Source organism: Staurois parvus, unplaced genomic scaffold (genome assembly GCF_062004578.1).
Source record: "Staurois parvus isolate SC_StPar_1 unplaced genomic scaffold, SC_StPar_1.0 ptg000719l, whole genome shotgun sequence".
Lineage (NCBI taxonomy): Eukaryota > Metazoa > Chordata > Amphibia > Anura > Ranidae > Staurois > Staurois parvus.
In genome coordinates this window covers 10,872,515-10,891,289 of record NW_028318515.1, presented here as the reverse complement: position 1 = coordinate 10,891,289, position 18,775 = coordinate 10,872,515, and the positions used below count along the sequence as shown (strand labels likewise).

The 18,775-nt window shown below is 43.1% G+C and overlaps 1 protein-coding gene across 20 annotated transcripts in view; it reads left to right on the top strand.

Moving 5' to 3' along the window:
* Nucleotides 1–18,775, top strand: part of RIMBP2 (RIMS binding protein 2) — a 593,145-nt gene that overhangs the window by 474,756 nt on the left and 99,614 nt on the right. For 19 of the 20 annotated variants that reach the window (XM_089653728.1, XM_089653746.1, XM_089653735.1 and 16 more), the window contains 4 exons: nucleotides 308–512; nucleotides 5,417–5,568; nucleotides 15,696–15,772; nucleotides 16,857–16,966. In XM_089653728.1, coding sequence (XP_089509854.1) covers nucleotides 308–512; nucleotides 5,417–5,568; nucleotides 15,696–15,772; nucleotides 16,857–16,966 — 544 coding nt within the window. The remainder of the gene's footprint in view (nucleotides 1–307; nucleotides 513–5,416; nucleotides 5,569–15,695; nucleotides 15,773–16,856; nucleotides 16,967–18,775) is intronic. The other variant, XM_089653730.1, reaches the window with a different exon arrangement.

Below are 18,775 nucleotides of genomic sequence, written 5' to 3'. Positions count from 1 at the left end.
CACTGCAGTAAACCAAACCAGACACTGAGAAATCTTCTTGCATTGATCTGACGGTAATTAATTGAATTCTGATTGGTTCTTTTGGCATTATTTCAATTTGACCACCATGAATCTTGCTCTAGTTTTTTGTTGTTTGATAAGTCAACTTGAGATGTCACTGGTCCTAGGTGAATTAATAAACCACATTCTTATCCATACTGGGTTAATTCACAAAATCAGTGCATTTCTTGTTTCTAAACCATTACTTTGGTGCACAATCACTAATGGCAATTAAGTATTTTGTTCAGTTAGTTGTTCCTTTTTGTAGGCCAAGGTTCGAGAGTTGGAAGAGAAATGTCGGATTCAGAGTGAACAATTCAATCTCCTCTCCCGAGAGCTGGAAAAATTTCGTCAGCAAGCTGGAAAAATTGACTTACTGAGTGGTAACACTGTCTGTAATTTTGATGCACCCATTTCCCCCAATAAGACTCTCACCCAGTTAATGAATGGAATAGCCACTACTATTGGAAAAGGTGAGTTGGACCAAATGATGGGTAACTAAAATATGAAAATGAATAATATATATGTGTGTGTATATACTGTATGTATACTGTAGATGTGTGTGTGTGTATATATATATATATATATATATATATATATATATATATAATTTTACATACAATTTCTAGTATAACACTGCTGACAACATTCAGTAGGTGTTAATAAATGCTGAGTCAACTACAGTAAAAAGAAAAGAACTATGTAAACAATTCTGTGCACAAATTAATAAATTCTTGCAGTGTTGCAAGCAAAGTAGTGAAAAATCATGCCAAAAACCTTATTCATATTATAACATAAATTCATGAATATATACAGTATAAATAATAAACTCCAATAAATATCATGCAATCAAATACATAAATATACTATTGAGCAAATTGACTAAACTAAGTTGGTAAAAATAAAATAATTTGCAAAATGTAAATAGAATCATTGAATACAAAATAGCAAACTGCAAGTCCATTAATAAATCCACCAAAAACACTAAATCCAGTGAGTGGTATACAATCCTGAAATTCCCTGTTACTGCTCACAAAAGTCTCACTCTCCTCCACAGTTCCTCCACTTGTTTAACCCAGCAATCCTCAGTGGTTTAGGTGGTATAAAGTTAACCAATTTCTCAAAAAAGACAAAGCTGGCATAGTTCTGACTGTAGCATTTTTTATTAAAGACAAATGAATTGCACTTACATGAATGAATGACAAGAACAGCATATCACTTTAAATCATAGCTGCAATTCAGCTTATCCAAATAACTGTGTCTATCTCAATGTTAGCTCCAACCAGACATCCTGCAGATAGCTCTGTCCAGGATCAGCGTGAACAGGGGTGGACTGAGAACTCATGGGGCCCCCGGCAATAGGGGATCATGGGGCCCCTGTGTCCTCGCCCACACATGAAAAAGCCAATGAAAGGTACCAGGGGCATCTCATGGGGCTCCCTACTGACCCTGGGCCCTCAGGCAGTGCCCGAGTGCTCAAATGGTCAGTCCACCCCTGAGCGTGAACTATACCCAGACCAGTTCCTACACGTTTTGTCACACTGATGTCATCAGGGGTACTATTTTACTCATAAGAAAACAATCTATTACTAATGCATGGAAGAAACCAACCTTTTCAATGACTCCTGCTGCTTTGGGTGCAGCCTGTGAAAGAGATGCAGATGGGCATAACGCTGGATCGATACAGGACTCAGGTAAGTGTTTCGTACCCTAATGCAGGGAATTCATTAAGGTAAAAAAGTTTTCGCTTTAGAACCACTTTAATCTACATTGACTTTCACCCCGCACCCACCTTCCCCCCACCAACCAGGTAGATTATTGGTGCATATTAATGAGACCTGACAACTTCAACTTTACGTACAGCTTTGTCCTCCAGGTTATCCTCTAATTTAATGCTTTGTATTTGCCTGTGACTCAGCAGCTTAATTACTGAATTATCCTCTATCATTTTGGCTCTGATTCTCAAAACTGTTACAGCATGAGTTATTGGAGTGATGTCATTTGAAATAACAGTTTTTCATACCAGTGTAGATTTTTAAAGTGTAGATAAACCCAAAAGCAAAAATGTACTATAGTGCAGCTTACCAATCCTTTAATGTGGTGGCTGCATTATTTTATTTTTTAAGTTTTTAACCTTTATTTTCTCCTGGTTTTCTGGCCAGTGGCTGCTTTGTTTTTTTTTACCTGGTTATCTGGCCAGTCTGTTATTTTTCAGCTTGCTTTCACAAACCCAAGCCATCCAGCAAAAGTGGCAATTAGAGTGTTAGGACAAACCATTTAACACACAGTGGTAACAGCATAAAACGTTTTTAAGTGAAGACACCCTAAGGCAGGAAATGTGTTAATGGGTTGGATCACCAGATGAAAAGAAATGATTAAAACCTAAAAAAGAAAACAAATGCAACCACCACATCAAAGGATTGGTACGCTGCTATATAACATTTTTTATTTTGGGTTTAAATATGCTTTAATTATATTGTGATTTGGCTGCTTTAGAGAGAAGCTGGGAAGCTGTCCCATTCAGCTTTTCAATAGAGGAAAATTTCAAATTGTTGCATCGCCTTTTTCTTATTTTTTTTGCTTTTTAAAGAAATCAGCAGTGTTTCACAGATATGTGCCATAAATACTGTATATACATGACAGTGGTGATGAGTGCTAGTCAGAAGCTAGGTTTTATAGAACCTATGCAGTGCTCAAGTCGTGATCCTTTGCTGCATACCTTGCAACCTTGCTAATAGGAATGTATTCCAATCTTTTTCCACCTGGAATTAATCAGTTTCTTTGTATATACTGTGCTTATTGTAAATAAAAGATCAATTTTACAATTAACATGTCAGATGTTTTTTGTACTATGGTATTATTGCTGCAGTACCAACCGAATATACAAGGGGTCTTCAAAACGTTTCCGCACTTATATATATATATATATATATATATATATATATATATATAATAGAGTCTAAAAAAGTGTGGAAACTTTTTGAAGAACCCTCATACTTGTTTAAAAAATGGGTAATTGACCATTGGAGTAAAATTATGGCAAACAACACGGTTATACTGCAGAACAATGAAAGCTGTAAAAACATAACAAATGGTTGGATGGATACAAGGCCCAAAAACAGAGGGAAGCCACTGCACTAGAATTGCAGTACTCTGCTATGAACTGGGAAGGGGATTCCCATAGTAGTTGGATCATCTTAAGAAGGTACATGCTATTGTGCTCATACTCAGCTGCCTGTATTCTAGTTCTCACCTGGCTGCAGATCACTTGCCCAGCTACCTCTGTCTCACCAGCTGTGGCCCCTCTGAGCTACTGAGGGAGGAAAGCAGATACATCTATTTTCCCTTGGCATGTCCAGAAACCCCACACCTGCATCTTAGTGTGGTGAATAAATGAGCACTTACAAACACTATTTAAAGCCAAACTCCATCCTTCCTTTTAGTTTAGCTTCTCTCCTGTACTGAATATGGTTAATCTGATTTGAATGCACACTGTGAGCTTCTCACCGAGTGCACTAGACACTACAGCAGATCAGATAGAGCTTGGCTCCTTGCTGGAAAAGGTCCAGAATCATCTAGCTCTTTCCTCCTCCTGGCCTGCCAGTTTCATTAATTGGATTTAAGTTTTATTCATGGAGGCTCAGCATCTGAAAACTCAGTCTGCTTGTTTCTCCAGACTGGCACCCACCCATATTTTCAAGACCCCTACCAAGAGTCAGCCCACTGCATGCATCAGGACTAAGGAATCTTCAAAGGGATTACTGAGGCAGGGTGTGGGGATGTTTTCAGGAAGCTGTACAACACTGTTCTGGCTCCTCCCAAGAGCCATAATTTGCCTACATTGTACATTGAAGCACAGAGACCAATCGACTATATCACTGACTCTAAAATAAGGTATGTAAAGAAAATGGAAGGGTTTTATTGAAAAATATAAGGGGCATGGAGGAACCAGGGAAAACAAAATATAAGCACAATACATTTCAACTTTAAATTGACCCATCTTTCCCATTAGTACTGTTGGTTCTATGGCTATTCTTAAGTTTTGTGGTTTACAGATCAAAGGCAGGCAAAATGTTCTGCAGTCACCTGTCACTAGTAGTGTTGAAAACTGGATTCCATAGTACTAGATTTGTGCTCTAATTTAGCCTTCCTAAAGTTTTGTCCTGACAACGTGAACCTTTGCTTAGCTTTAAGGAACTCCAGTTAGTAACATAATGGACTAAGCAATGGGATCACAAGGACAATTAAAAGGGTTTTGATATTTTATGTAAATAAACCTCTCCAAAGCTTTACATGCTCACCAGGACTATCAATCTTCAGCTGATGAGTCCCTGATGTGCAGCTAGGGGACTTAGGTATAGTTTTTAAAGTGCATTGATATACAATGTACCACCAAAGCCTTGAGATTTCTATTCCTTTGTAGGATAGACAGGGTGTACCTCTGGTTTACAACTGATAAATGAAGATCTGCCACCACACTACAGAGATGAGTATTTATGGTAAACATAGCTCCCCAACCTCTTCCTTAAAGTGATAATAAATGTTCGGCTTTAAAAAATAAATAAATAAAAAGTCAAACTTACCTGCTCTGTGCAGTGGTTTTGCACAGAGCAGTCTTAAACGTCTTCTTCTTGGTTCCCCCGACGGCGTTCCTGGCTCCTTCTACTTGACTAGTTCTTGCTATGGTGGCACTGGTGCATGCTTGCTCCTGAGCTCTGCTCTATGCATCTATAAGACATACAGAACCACAGCTTGGCCCCGCCCCCACTCTCTCATCATTGGCTCAATGGCTCCCGCTGCTGTCTCTGCCAATGAGGAGAGGGAGTCCCAGGAAAGCTGAGGCTCCCGTTCACATCTTTGGATGGAAAGGGGGCTCAGGTTAGTATTAGGGGGCTGAGGGGAGAGCTGCACACAGAAGTTTTTTTACCTTCATGCATAGAATGCGTGAAATTAAAAACCTTCAGCCTTTACAACCACTTTAAAATTACATATAACATGAGAGCTAATTGAGATTTTTCAGCAAATAAAACACAAGTAAAAGGTAAGCAGTGATTTTAAATATTTTGCTATGTGAATGAGAACGTAGAACAAATATAAAATATGTGTTATCTCAGCTTGGTTGCAGATGTGAAAATTCATTTTAATTTCTAATCCTTTGTGCAAGAAACATTTCATGTTCGTAAATTGCAGTAGTAGTATGTACTGATTAATCCATGTATAAATAAGTTAAAATACATTGTGTGAAAGAAAAGTTTACAAATACAATTTACAATTGTATAGCACAGTTTCCTGGGTATATTAATGTCTTGACAATTTGGTTGAAACCAAACCTATCGTTAAACCTTCTATAATTCTATTTGTGTTTTCTTTTAAACAGGACATGAAAGTCCCACAGGTAGCCGGTCTTTAATTTCTGAATTTATTCGCCCTCTTCAAATCACAGGAGACAAGCCGGAACAATTATCTGTAAAGCCCATTTTCCTGTCAAGATCCAGATCTGGCAGCCCAAGGCACAGGTTTGAATCCGATGTAAGTTTACTAAATTAGTCATTGATAGCCCATCACAAGTTTTTTATTTGTTGTTCTCACAAGAAAATGACATCATCTTAATTGCTAGAAAATGAGGTTGCTTCAAAAAGCCTGACACGTATTCTATGTATTTTAAAGTAGACTTATGGTCAACATATGAATATCCAGATATTTACATATTCCTAAGAAACAGTAAGAAAAAAAAAAAAAAGCTTTACTGTGAATGGCACCCCAATGTACCATCCCAAAGCTTTGTTGCAGCACACTGTATATTGTGGTATACTGTACTACCCAACCGTGGGCAGGAATGATTTTTGATTTTTGGCAGCCAATTCAAGTGAATGCGTCTTCATACATGCACATATGAAGCATCATAGAGGAGGGCCTTTTGGCACATACAATATAGGTACATCAGCATTTGTGCTGGACGCACTCTACCATCACAGAACGTGAACTGTCATCAGCTCCTGGTCTCATATTCACATCAACACTTTGATAGCCTGTGATTGGCTATGACAGCGATCACTCATTAAAACCCTTTCTCCTTCTGACCAGAGAAAAAGATATGTTGAGGGGCACTGGTTTATCAAAACTAGAGTAACCAGAATCTGGAGCAGGTGTGGCATGGCAACTATTGAGCTTCTATCTTTCATTTTCAAAAGCAATATTTTCTAATTTATCTTACAAAAAAATATCCAATGAGCTCAAATTTCTTCATGAATTTAGGCCAAAATGTGTTCTGCTATATGTCTTTGGTAAAAAAAGAATCCCAATAAGTGTATATTAGTTGGTTTGCGAGAAAGATTATAGCCTCTACAAACTGTGGTATATATGCTGGAATTTACACAGCTTTTACTTTCTGACTGCCTATCACATTTCTTGAGGTGGTAAAATACCAGAGCAGTAAACCCCCCCTCCCCCCAAATTACCTCTTTCTGGAAAGTAGACACCCCAAGGGATTTTCTGAGAGGCATGTTGAGCTCATGGAAGAATTTATTTTTTGGCACAAGTTTTTAACATATGACAAAATAATTTTTCTTTTTTTTTGTTTACACAAAGTTGTCACTTAAATAATATATTGCTCACACATACAATGCGTATATGTGGAATTACACCCCAAAATACATTCTGCTGCTTCTCCTGAGAATGGGGATACCACATGTGTGAGACTTTTTGGGAGCCTAGCCACGTACAGGATCCAAAAATAAATAACCACCTTCAGACTTTCAAAGGGTGCAATTTTCCAATTTCCCTTCCTCACTACCTATCACAGTTTCAGGGGCCCTGAAATGCCAAACAGTAGCGTCCAGAGGCAGGTGCGGGTGGTGCGCGCTGCATCGGGTTACACCTACCACACGGGGTGACACCGGATCCGCAATCCGCAGATGCGATCCATTCTGCAGGGATCGTCAGAGGGGGTGTCACCAAGTGTTATCGCACCGGATGACACTAACCCTAGGGACACCCCTGATCCCAGGATAGCACAACTTCCACCAAATTACCCCTTTTCAGAAAGTAGACACCCAAAACTATTTGCTGAGAGGCATGTTAAGCCCATGGAAGATTTTATTTTTTGCCACAAGTTTTTGGAAAATTACAAATGATAGTATTATTGCCATATTACTATATCAGTAGTATTATCATTATTAATATATTTAATATTGTTATTATTATTATTTTTATTATCACTTTGTTTTTTGTAATATTTATCTATTATTTGTTTACTTTTTTAACTTTTTGTGTTTTTTTTTTCCTCTTAAACGTCTCATGATTGTACAGTCAGATTGTATAACGTATGGTTCATTTTATATACATACAGGTTCTGAAAGTTTTTACTCAATTTTTTGTTTTTGTTTTCTTCTTCTCTGTTATATTAGGCTAACATATCAACCACAAAATACCATTTTAATAATAATGAAGATTATAATTATACATTTTTTTTGGTTTTTGTTTTTCAGCACCCATATTCTCATTTTTGTTCAGCACTCATGTTCTCATTTTTATGTACATGTTTTTGATACTCTCATTATGATTGGCTATTTGGTTTTAATTATGACTCCTAAAAGGGGACATTGTATTAAAGTCAGATTAAAATGAAAATCTTCTTATCTTTTTTTTAGCCCTGATGAAGGGGGGAATTTGGACCCCCAAAACAGGGTGGCTACTTCTCAAATTATACCCCTGACCTTTAATTATATTATTATTATTATACAGTATTTATATAGCGCCGAAGGGTGTGCTCAGCGCTGTACATTAGCGAGGGGGACAGAACATGAGACAATACAGTACAATACAATACACGAGGGGTTCGAGGGCCCTGCTGTTTCGAGCTTACAATCTAGGAGGAAGGGGATAGTGGTACAGGAGGAAGTGGCTGTGGGGGATGGAGTGGTAGGAGGAGTGGAGGAGATCGGTTGTTAGGTGAGGGTGGGGTAGGCTTCCCTGAAGAGATGGGTTTTTAGGGTGTGTCTGAAGGTGAGGAGGGTAGGTGACAGTCTGATGGATTGGGGTAGGGAGTTCCAGAGGATGGGGGAAGTCCTGGAGAAGTCCTGCAGTCGGGCGTGGAAGGAGGAGACCAGGGAGCTGGAGAGTAGAAGGTCCTGTGAGGAGCAAAGGGCACAGGTAGGGTAGTATTTGGGTATCAGGTCAGTTAGGTAGTTTGGGGCAGCGTTGTGAATGGCTTTGTATGTCAGAGTTAGTAATTTGAATTTAATGCATTGGGCAATCGGGAGCCAGTGAAGGGATTGGCAGAGGGGGGTGGCAGATGTGGAGCGGTTGGTGAGGTGGATGAGTCTAGCCGCTGAGTTCAGGATAGACTGGAGTGGGGATAGCATTTGTTTGGGTAGGCCAGTGAGAAGGGAGTTGCAGTAGTCCAGGCGTGAGATAATGAGGGAGTGTACGAGTTGTTTAGTAGTGTCTGGGGTGAGGAACGTGCGTATCTTGGAGATGTTGCGGAGGTGGAGCCTGCATGACTTTGATAGTGATTGGACATGAGGTTGGAAGGAAATGTTTGAGTCCAGGGTGACACCCAGGACTTTGGCGTGTGGGGTGGGATTGATGGTGGCGTTGCTAGTCGTGATGGAGAGGATGGGGGGGGGGCGTGGGCTGGAGGGAAAACTAGGAGCTTGGTTTTGGACAGGTTTAACTTGAGGAAATGGAGCGACATCCAGTCTGATATGTCGTTCAGGAGGTGGGCGATGCGGGCGGAGAGTGAGGGGTTGAGGTGAGGGGTGGAGAGATAAATTTGTGTGTCGTCGGCATAGAGGTGATAGTTGAAGCCGTGGGAGTGTATCAATTTGCCAAGGGAGGAGGTGTAGATGGAGAAAAGGAGGGGTCCGAGGACAGAGCATTGGGGGACTCCAACAGAGAGGGGGAGAGAGGGGTAGGTGGCAGCGTTGTAGGGGACGCTGAAGGAGCGCTGGGATAGGTAGGAGGAGAACCAGGAGAGGGCAGCGTCCCTGACGCCAAAGGAGTGCAGTTTAGTAAGGAGGAGGGGGTGGTCGAATGTGTCGAAGGCCGCGGAGAGGTCGGGGAGCAGGAGGACTGAGTAGTGGCCATTAGCTTTGGCGGTTAGCAGGTCGTGATTTTCAGTAGGGCGGTTTTGGTGGAGTGTAGGCGACGGAAGCCAGATTGTAGTGGGTCAAGGAGGTTGTTGTCAGTGAGGTGGGAGCTTAGGCGGTTGTAGGCTAAGCGCTCAAGGAGCTTGGAAGTGAACGGCAGCAGGGAGATGGGTCTAAGGTTGTTTAGGTCAGTGGGGTCAAGCGAGGGTTTTTTGAGTATGGGGGTGATATGTGTGTGTGCTTTAGGGGGGAGGGGAATGCGCCAGTAGAGAGGGAGAGATTGAAGATGTGGGTGAGGGAGCGAATGATGGAGGAGGGGGTTGACTGGAGGAGTTGTGAGGGGATAGGGTCCAGGGGGCAAGTGGTGAGGCAGGCTTCAGTGAAGACCTTAGTGACCTCCTCAGTAGTAGCAAGGCTGAGGGAGTGGAGCGTTGGGGAGGTGGTAGTGTGTGGGGCGTTAGGTATGGTGGGGGGCAGTGCAGCTGCGAGGTCAGAGGAGGGGAGAGTAGAGGGGGTGATGGAAGGAGGCTAGTTGGAGAGGTGGATTGTGAATTGACAATGTCCTTACGGATTGCGTCAATCTTGTTTTGGAAATGATTGGCAATCTCGTGGGCGGTGAGTGAGGTGCTGAGTGGAGGTGGGGGGGGGGAGAGCAGGGATTTGAAAGTGGAGAAGAGCCGGTGAGGACAGGTGGAGAGGGTGTTGATGATGGTTACAAAATAGGCTTGTTTGGCGGCGTGGAGGGAGGTGGTGTAGGTGAGGAAGGCGGATTTGTAGAGGAAGGACGCTCGAGGGGATCTGGTTTTGCGCCATGATCGCTCCATCGCGTGACTACGTAGTTTGAGGCATTTTGTATGGTCGTTCTGCCAGGGTTGAAGCGAGCGGGGTCTGATGTTACGCGTGGTTAGGGGTGCCAGGGAATCTAGGGTAGCTGACAGTGAGTCGTTGTACACAGTAGTGGCCAAGTCAGGGCATGACAGTGGAAGGATACTGTCGTACAGACGGTCAGCTGCCTGGTGGAGATGGGCTGGGTTCAGGTTGCGGAGGTTACAGCTGGTGATGGTTTGATGCTTTGGGGGGGGAGTTAGAGGAGGGGGAGGTGGTGGTCAGAGAGGGGGAAGGGGGTGTTAGTGAAGTTGTGGAGGGTGCAGAGGTGGGAGAAACGAGGTCCAGGGTGTTCCCATCGGTGTAGGTGGAGGACTGTGTGCACTGTGTGAGCACGAAAGAGGTTAGGAGGAGGAGTTGGGAAGTAGCCGGGTTGTTGACATTGATGGGGATGTTGAAATCCCCCAGGATGATGGTCGGTAGCTCAGAGGAGAGGAAGAAGGGAAGGCAGGCGGCAAAGTCGTCCAGGAAGAGGGATATGGATCCAGGAGGCCGATAGATTACTGCAGTCCTCAGGGGGGTGGGAGAGAAGAGCCGGATGCAGTGGGCCTCGAAGGAGGAGAAGGATAGGGAGGGGGGGTTAGGGAGGACCTGGAAGGTGCTCAGCGGTGACAGGAGCATGCCAACCCCGCCGCCTCTGCGACCACTCGGTCTGGGTGAGTGGGTCCAGATGAGGCCTCCATAGGTAAGTGCTGCAGGGGAGGTGGAGTCAGTGGCTTGGATCCAGGTTTCGGTGACCGCTAGGAGGTTGAGGGAGTGGGAGACAAAGAGGTCATGGATGGCGGTGAGCTTGTTGCAAACCGAGCGGGTGTTCAGAAGTGCAACCGAGAGAGGAGGGGTGGATGCAGGGATCAGGGGGACGGGTATGAGGTTGAGAGAGGTGCGACAGCTGGTGGGAGCAGTACGGTGCCTAGAGGAGGAGTGGGGAGGTGGGGGGCCAGCATTCAGGGAGATGTCACCGGCGGTTAGAAGGGTGAGGAAGGCAGCATGGGAACGGGATGTACAGGAGCGAGTGGATCTGTTAGTGGTGGCGTGAGGGTCGGCGGGAGAGTGGAGTATTAGGAGGAGGTGGTGAGAGCCGTAGTGGGGAAAAGGAAGAAGTGATGGAGCAATGTAGAGCTGTTTTGGGGGAGTAGGGGGGTAGGGGGAGGCAATTTTGGGAATGGAAGAGAGGAATACGAGGAGGAGGAGTGAAGGTGGCATGTTAGGGTGAGCGGAGTGCTGGTCAGATCGGGGAGGTGAGAGGTTTCATATCAGGGCGTGATGATGCGGAGAGTCTGTCACGTCATGGCGGAGTTCATCTGTGTCCATCTGTAGGAGGAGAGTGAGAGTGATGGGTGGCTGGGTCAGCAGGTGGCAAGTTGCAGTCTGTGGGTGCTGTAGGCTGGGGGCCGTGGGTGCTGTGGCACAGCGTCTGGGGATGATGCAGGGCACGGCGTCTGGGGATGATGCAGGGCACGGCGTCTGGGGATGATGCAGGGCACGGCGTCTGGGGATGATGCAGGGCACGGCGTCTGGGGATGGTGCAGGGCACGGCGTCTGAAGATGATGCAGGTCACGGCGTCTGGAGATGATGCAGTGCACGGCGTCTGGAGATGATGCAGGGCACGGCGTCTGGAGATGAAGCAGGGCACGGCATCTGGAGTTGATGTAGAGCATGGCATCTGGTGATCCCTGGCGGGATGGTGGCTGGCGATCCCTGGCGGGATGGTGGGTTTGCGATCCCTGGCGGAATGGTGGGCTTGCTATCCCTGGCGGGATGGTGGGCTTGCGGTCCCTGGCGGGATGGTGGGCTTGCGATCCCTGGTGGGATGGTGGCTGGGGATCCCTGGCGGGATGGTGGGCTTGCGGTCCCTGGCGGGATGGTGGGCTTGCGATCCCTGGCGGAATGGTGGGCTTGCGATCCCTGGCGGAATGGTGGCTGGCGATCCCTGGTGGGATGGTGGGCTTGCGGTCCCTGGAGGGATGGTGGGCTTACGGTCCCTGGCTGGATGGTGGGCTTGCGATCCCTGGTGGGATAGTGGCCTGTAGTCCCTGGTGGTGGTTTGTAGTCCCTAGTGGGTAGTAGGTGCCCCTGTTACTGTCCCTGTTGGCTAGCGGTGTGATGGCGGCTGGGCTTCCTGGTGGATAGTAGGTGCCCCCAATAGTGTACCTGGTGGCTAGCAGTGTGATGGCGGCTGGGCTGGGCGGCGGGGTCCCGGTTCGTCGCGGCTCAGGACCCCTCCTGGATGTCGGCAGGACCAGTAGGGGTGGTGGCAGCTTCCCCTGTCCTAGGGATGGAGCGGAGGCGTCCTGTCGCGGCCGCGATCCTGGCCGCGGCCGGCAGAAAACACCACGGCTTTGGGTGCCGCGGTAGGCCGTAGTAGGCCTTGACCCACCGGAGCTCCGCCGGAGGGATGGAGTGTCCAGGACCCCTTCAGGGTGTTGGCGGGGACCTCGGCGGCAGCTCAGGGGTCCGGATGGTGGCGGATGGCAGCGGATGGAGTGCGGGGGCGCCGGAGCTGGCGGTCACACAGCTGCTCCGGACGCCATCTTGCCAGGTATGGAATAAAGTTGTATCTGGGCCTCTTAGCAGTGGTGTGGTGCTTCAATTTCAACCTTTCTTACAATACACTACAAGCCAGAGAGACTGTGGAGATCATCTGCTGGCCTGTAGAAGCTGCCTGCCCAGGAACCAGATCATTTACACCAACATATTATCTTAAGATAATACCAGTGGAGTATACCTGCAGGTCCAGCGCTGTCTTTCTACTTTCCTTAACTGTAAGAAGGTGTATGCAAGCCACAGCTGGGCTCCAACCAAGTTATGCCCCCAATGTGTTTCACTCTTCCCACTATAAAAGCAATCTCTCCTGGGTTAGGGGCATAAATGTTGGCAAACATACCAAGAGATCCTTAGAGTGTACTCTTAACATCACCTCTGTGCTTAAAAACGATTTATCAAAAACCTGATTTATGGAAGAAAATTCAGGCTTTGATCTCTAAAAGTTAATATAATTTCATCACGTTTTTCTATCACGAACAGGACACATCAGAGATGCTCTTTATCCCCTTTGCTGTTTATTCTAATGATGGAAACATTGATCATGATAAAAAGGGTCAGCTCACACATCTCTGAAGTTACAGTGGGGTCAACAGAGCACAAACGTACAGATTTTGTGAACGCCGTTTTGTTTTTTTGCCAAAACCTTGCATAACTCTACATAACCATTGGAGAGAATTTGTGACATTCCAAGACTTTGTCAATTTTAAAATTAATATGGGCAAGCCTGTTATCCTCCCCATTAATGTGACAAAATTAGAATGTGAGTCCATGGAAGCACCCTTCCTTTTAAAGTGGCAAAACACCCCCATTACTTATCTAGGATTAAGGTTGACTACTAGGATACAGGACTTATTCATAATTCTCCACCACTTTGCAAAGGATTAGAGAAGACCTTAAAAAAATGGGATAAGTTACACTTTACTTGGTTGGGTAGGATAAATATTCTGAAGATGACGATTCACCCTAGATTTTTATTCTTTATTCAAATGCTCTCCATTAAAGTGTCCTTGTCCTATTTCCAAAATGTAAAACAGGAATTTATAAGGTTTGTTTGGGGAAAAAATCCCCAAGGCTTTCATGCAAGCTGTTACAAAAAACTAAAGAAAAAGGTGGCCTGCGTCTTCTAGATCTCTATTTCTACTACCAGGCCAATGCACTGATGAGGATTGCAAATTGTTAAGATAAACTGTGGGTTCCTCTGGAAAAAATGTCAGGCCGGAACCTGGCCCGTACCCCTTTGGTTCCCAAGGAGCATAAAGGCCTGGCAAATTCATTTTTGCACCTGACACAAGCAATCTTAAAGGTCTGGGACTGACTGAATGAACTATGAAGTCTAGTACCTTTTCAATCACTGTTTATACTGATGGGAGGCTTGTACCTGGGGAAGAGCTTGCATTCTTTAACACATGGGGAGGCAAAACAGAAATTAGGTGTTTCACATTTTTGGAAGGCTCTGATCTGAAACATCTTTCTGTTTTCAGGAAGGAGAGGTAGGTACATTATGGATGTCTCAAAACATTCCCAAATCACCTTTTTTAATACTTTAGATAAAAAGTCAAAACCCATGATGTTTTTAACTTCTTTCGAAACATTGTGTATCTTGAGAGATCTACCTACTCAGTTGCTCTCCACTTCCTATAAATTACTTAGTGGTTTACCCTCACAAATGGTTCCCTATTATATTAAGGACTGGGAAAGTGTAAGATTCTGCCAGGAAGTGTGGTGGATGAAATAACTAAAATGCACACATCCTCCATCAGTTCTGGAATATAAGAATCTTCCTATACATTTTTAGCAAGATGTTAAAGAGTTCCTGAGATTTAGAGCTATAGATGCAACAATTAATTTAAAAAAAAAAAATCTATACTCAGTGGGTGCCATGGATTGAGTTTGCATCTTGACACATCTAAACACTTGTTTATTTAGAGTTGTATTTGGTTGAGCTCAGTGATCATTTGTGTTAAGCTTACATCTGTAACAATAACAAAAACTAAGGAACGCAAGTGTTGAGAGTTGCTGATAGTGATGTTGAGTTTGCTTTTTCCTTTTTTGTGTTTTTTGTATGTGTTGGTTAGATATATTATTTATGTGGAATTATGATTGTATTTGTGTTATTTCATGTATGATTATACTTATAGAAAATCTAAATAAAGATGCACTAAATAGTTGTATGTACAGTTTTATTAATATATGCAAAAGTTGAAAAATTGCATTCAGGCATTGGTAATTATTTTACCTTCAAGCTTTAAGTGGTTAAAGCTTATTGACAGATTGTTAAGATTATGTAATTATTTGCATGTCCATAGCCCAGCCACAATTTTACTTTAGGCCACCATGGCCAGACTTTTTTATAATTATAAGAAGCCTTGGTGGCAGCAAAAATCTCAAAAAGCCATAGATGTATAGTATACACACAAGGATGATGGGACAGCACTACCCTCGTAGAGCAGCTGGACACACATCCCTTGGGTGCTGTATGTAGACTGAGGTATCACTTTAATGTTTTGTCAATAGAGGATTCCTTAAAGTGGAAGAAACACCTAGGTTTTACTAGTCTTAAAAATGTTCCCTCCCCCTCCTCCTACCTATCCTGCCTAACCTGTATAAATAAAATCTACATACCTGTATTTATTCCTCTCCAGTTTGGTCACATAATCCCACAGCTCCAGCTCCCCTGTGTCAGTGAGCAGTTGAAAGAAGGGAGCACCGGCAACTGTTGGGCAATGGGAGTCCATGGGGGATATCATGGCTCTGGGAATTCCTGGCTGTTAAGCACTCCCTTAGTTGGAGCTACTGGTAGATTCACCTTCTCTATGTATCCTGGTGACTATTGCCACCTGAACAGAAAACAAGAAAAAATCAGAGCTGTCACCAAAACAAGAGGTGAGGGTGAATCTTCCAAGTGGGACACGTTTGTTAGCAACTATTAAGAGGGGTATTCATCTAAATGTGTAGAGATTTCCTCACTTCGTAGCATCTCTAAGACAGGAAGCAAAGGGTAATTTCCCCAACAGGACACAGACAGTAATTCACTGACAGAGGTTCTAACCCTTCCCTACTCTATAAAAAAAAAATATTTTGGCTATACATATGCTTTAGACTGCCTAGATAATAAAGTAATGGTCTGTTTCCTCCAGATGGATAATGAACAGAATACGAATACCTCAAAGCAAAGATACTCTGGGAAAGTACACCTTTGTATTGCACGTTACAGGTAATGACCAATTTCCTACCTCCTGCCAGGTATAAACAATATAAATCAAGTTATACAGCATTTTTTATATATATACATGATCATTTTTGCATTTTAATATAGAACTGGATATTGGGAATTTTCCATTTTCAGCGTTAGCAGCCTAGATCAGATGTAAAGCTTAAAAAGTAAAGTGAGTCGGTGCTTTGCATATACAGAGAAAAACAACAGGTCTAGTTCAAAGTGAAACAGCTGCACATTCTTACCTACCCTTTGCTCCATTTGGCTTCTGAGAGTTAGGAATCTTTAGCTCTGTTTATATCACCAACTTGCAGCTTGATGTTGGGTGCCGAAATGGCCAAATATCAAGCACCAGCACTTTCATGTGGGAGGCGAGTGAGTTGCATTACCCCCTATACATGTTCCTGGTGGCAAAAACAACAAATGTATAAGCAATTAAGTTTTTTTATTATTATTTTATTATTATTGGATTTAAAGGAGTTGCACAGCCTAAAAAACAGAATTTAGTTTCAACTCAAGTTATATGCAAATTTTGCATGTGCATCCTGATATTCTCACCCAACAATAACAACACTATTACTATGACTGAAGAAATAGAAACGCAAAGTTACTTTGATGGTTGCTCACAAAGGAGTTGTTGGAAATCGTAACTTATAGTCACAACTCTCTTTTGCTAGTTTAATAGTTCTAGTTTTTTCTTTCATTACTCCTTATTTTATTTAGCATTACTGATTACAGTAATTTAGTTTAATGTGATATTTACATTTTTAATTCATACTTTAAACTGCAAGACTTTTATTTAAAATATTAATTTACAAATGTACTATTAATAACCCAGTTGGAAATGCTCTCTTTCTTAAAATTGGTAAAATATTACACAATCCACACTTCAGTAAACGTACTCTTTGTTAGGTGTTTTAATTTATGGAAATAATTTCGGCTACATTCATTGACAAGGAATTTGATGCATTTTACTCATAGTCATGGTTAGTCATAATGCTGGATCCTAAGAGGTAACGGCATTTACTTTCTCTTATTGTTTATGTTCCCTTCTCTCTCTCACTTTGTTGTCCTGTTATCATAGTTATAATCCCTTTGATGGACCAAATGAAAACCCAGAGGCAGAACTTCCCCTGGTGGCAGGAAAATACCTCTATGTATATGGAGATATGGATGAGGATGGGTTTTATGAAGGTATTTCAGTTAATCCTCTTATACATTTCTACTATATCTGAAGGTTTTATCAAAATACGGTCAGTTTTGGCTAAGTTTGTGCATATCAGGGGCAACAATCTGACTAATCCTATATTTTAAATTGTGGGTGTTAGCTCAGTTCTCCAATATATTCTTCTAACTGAATTGGAACAGTGTTACTTCCTATTTTGTAAAACAGTAAAAATCTCTTAATATAATAAACACAATGTATGGTATAAAACTAAAATGTACAGTATAGCTTCCAAATACAAGAAGCAGTAATGTGTTGACACAGAATGCTTATTTTTTAATTGTTAATTAAGGGACAAAGGTTATTCAGAGACAGCTGGGTATATATTGCTACATATAGAAGAAACAGACCTTGATGTGAGGCAAGATAACCCTTCCTACTCCCAGTATGCCTCAGGTTTTGCTAGTGTCCTAGGAGAAAGGATGTCTTTTCCTCTCAGGAAATTTTATTTAATTTAAAATCCTTTTTCTGCTAACGATTTTCTTTAATACTGCTGAGCCAAGAGTGCTCTTCATTGCAGTTATCTGAGTAGGATGACCACCAGCTCTGTTAGCTGACCTACAGAAGAAGCCATAGGTAAGGCCTGTAATGTGTCACTTTGGCGTTGGGTTCAGCTAGAGGTGATGCCAGATTTCTTGCATCAACTGTGGTTTTAGCTATTAATATACTATAAAAAAAATTACAAGCAATGGCATTTTATACATACTGTAATTATATTGGTCCAGCTTGGAACAATATAATGTAACTATGTTTTTGACATATGTGGCCAATGCCGCTGAAAGCTGATAATCACTGAAATAGACATTGCTGCTTCAGTGATCTCTACTTCCTTCTGGGTCCTGTGTCGAGCGGCTGCTCTCCGGCATTGTGAACACAGGAGGTTGGCTGCTTGGCCCAGGTGCCATTGAGAGAATGTTTTAAATTTTCTGAATGATTACAAAGCCTTCTCTGGATCAGGTGGAGAGGCAGGGTGGTGATGTCACATTCTCCACTTCCTCCAATCAGAGAACACTTTGTATTCACTCAGAATGCAAAGCATTCTCCGAATGGCACCTGTACTGAGCAGCCAAACGCCTGTGTTCACAAGGCATCAGGCCAGCCCCTGAGCATGGGACCTGGAAGAAAGTAGAGATCACTGAAGTAGTGGCACCAGCCAGGTACGAAGCATTAATAGTTACATTACATGTGACTATGTATAACATGCTGATGTCTAGAATTATTCTTTAAGCATATGTACATTTGGAATATTATGTGAAAATTATGTACTGTATATGTGTTACTTTTTGATACAAACAAACATAAATGTTTAAGAAAAAAAAATGGTATTGTATATATGCCAATTTATATTTACCGTATTTTTCGCTCCATAAGATGCACCTGACCATAAGATGCACCTAGGTTTTAGAGGGGAAAAACAAGAAAAAAAAATATTCTGAACCAATGGACTGCAGACACAGTACAGGAGATGACCAGAGACTGCGGACACAGTACAGGAGATGACCAGAGACTGCGGACAGTACAGGGGATGACCAGAGACTGTGGACATAGTACAGGAGATGACCAGAGACTGCGGACACAGTACAGGGGATGACCAGAGACTGCGGACACAGTACAGGAGATGACCAGAGACTGCGGACACAGTACAGGAGATGACCAGAGATGGCGGACACAGTTCAGGAGATGACCAGAGACTGCAGACATAGTACAGGAGATGACCAGAGACTGCGGATATAGTACAGGAGATGACCAGAGACTGCAGACAGTGCGGGGAATGACCG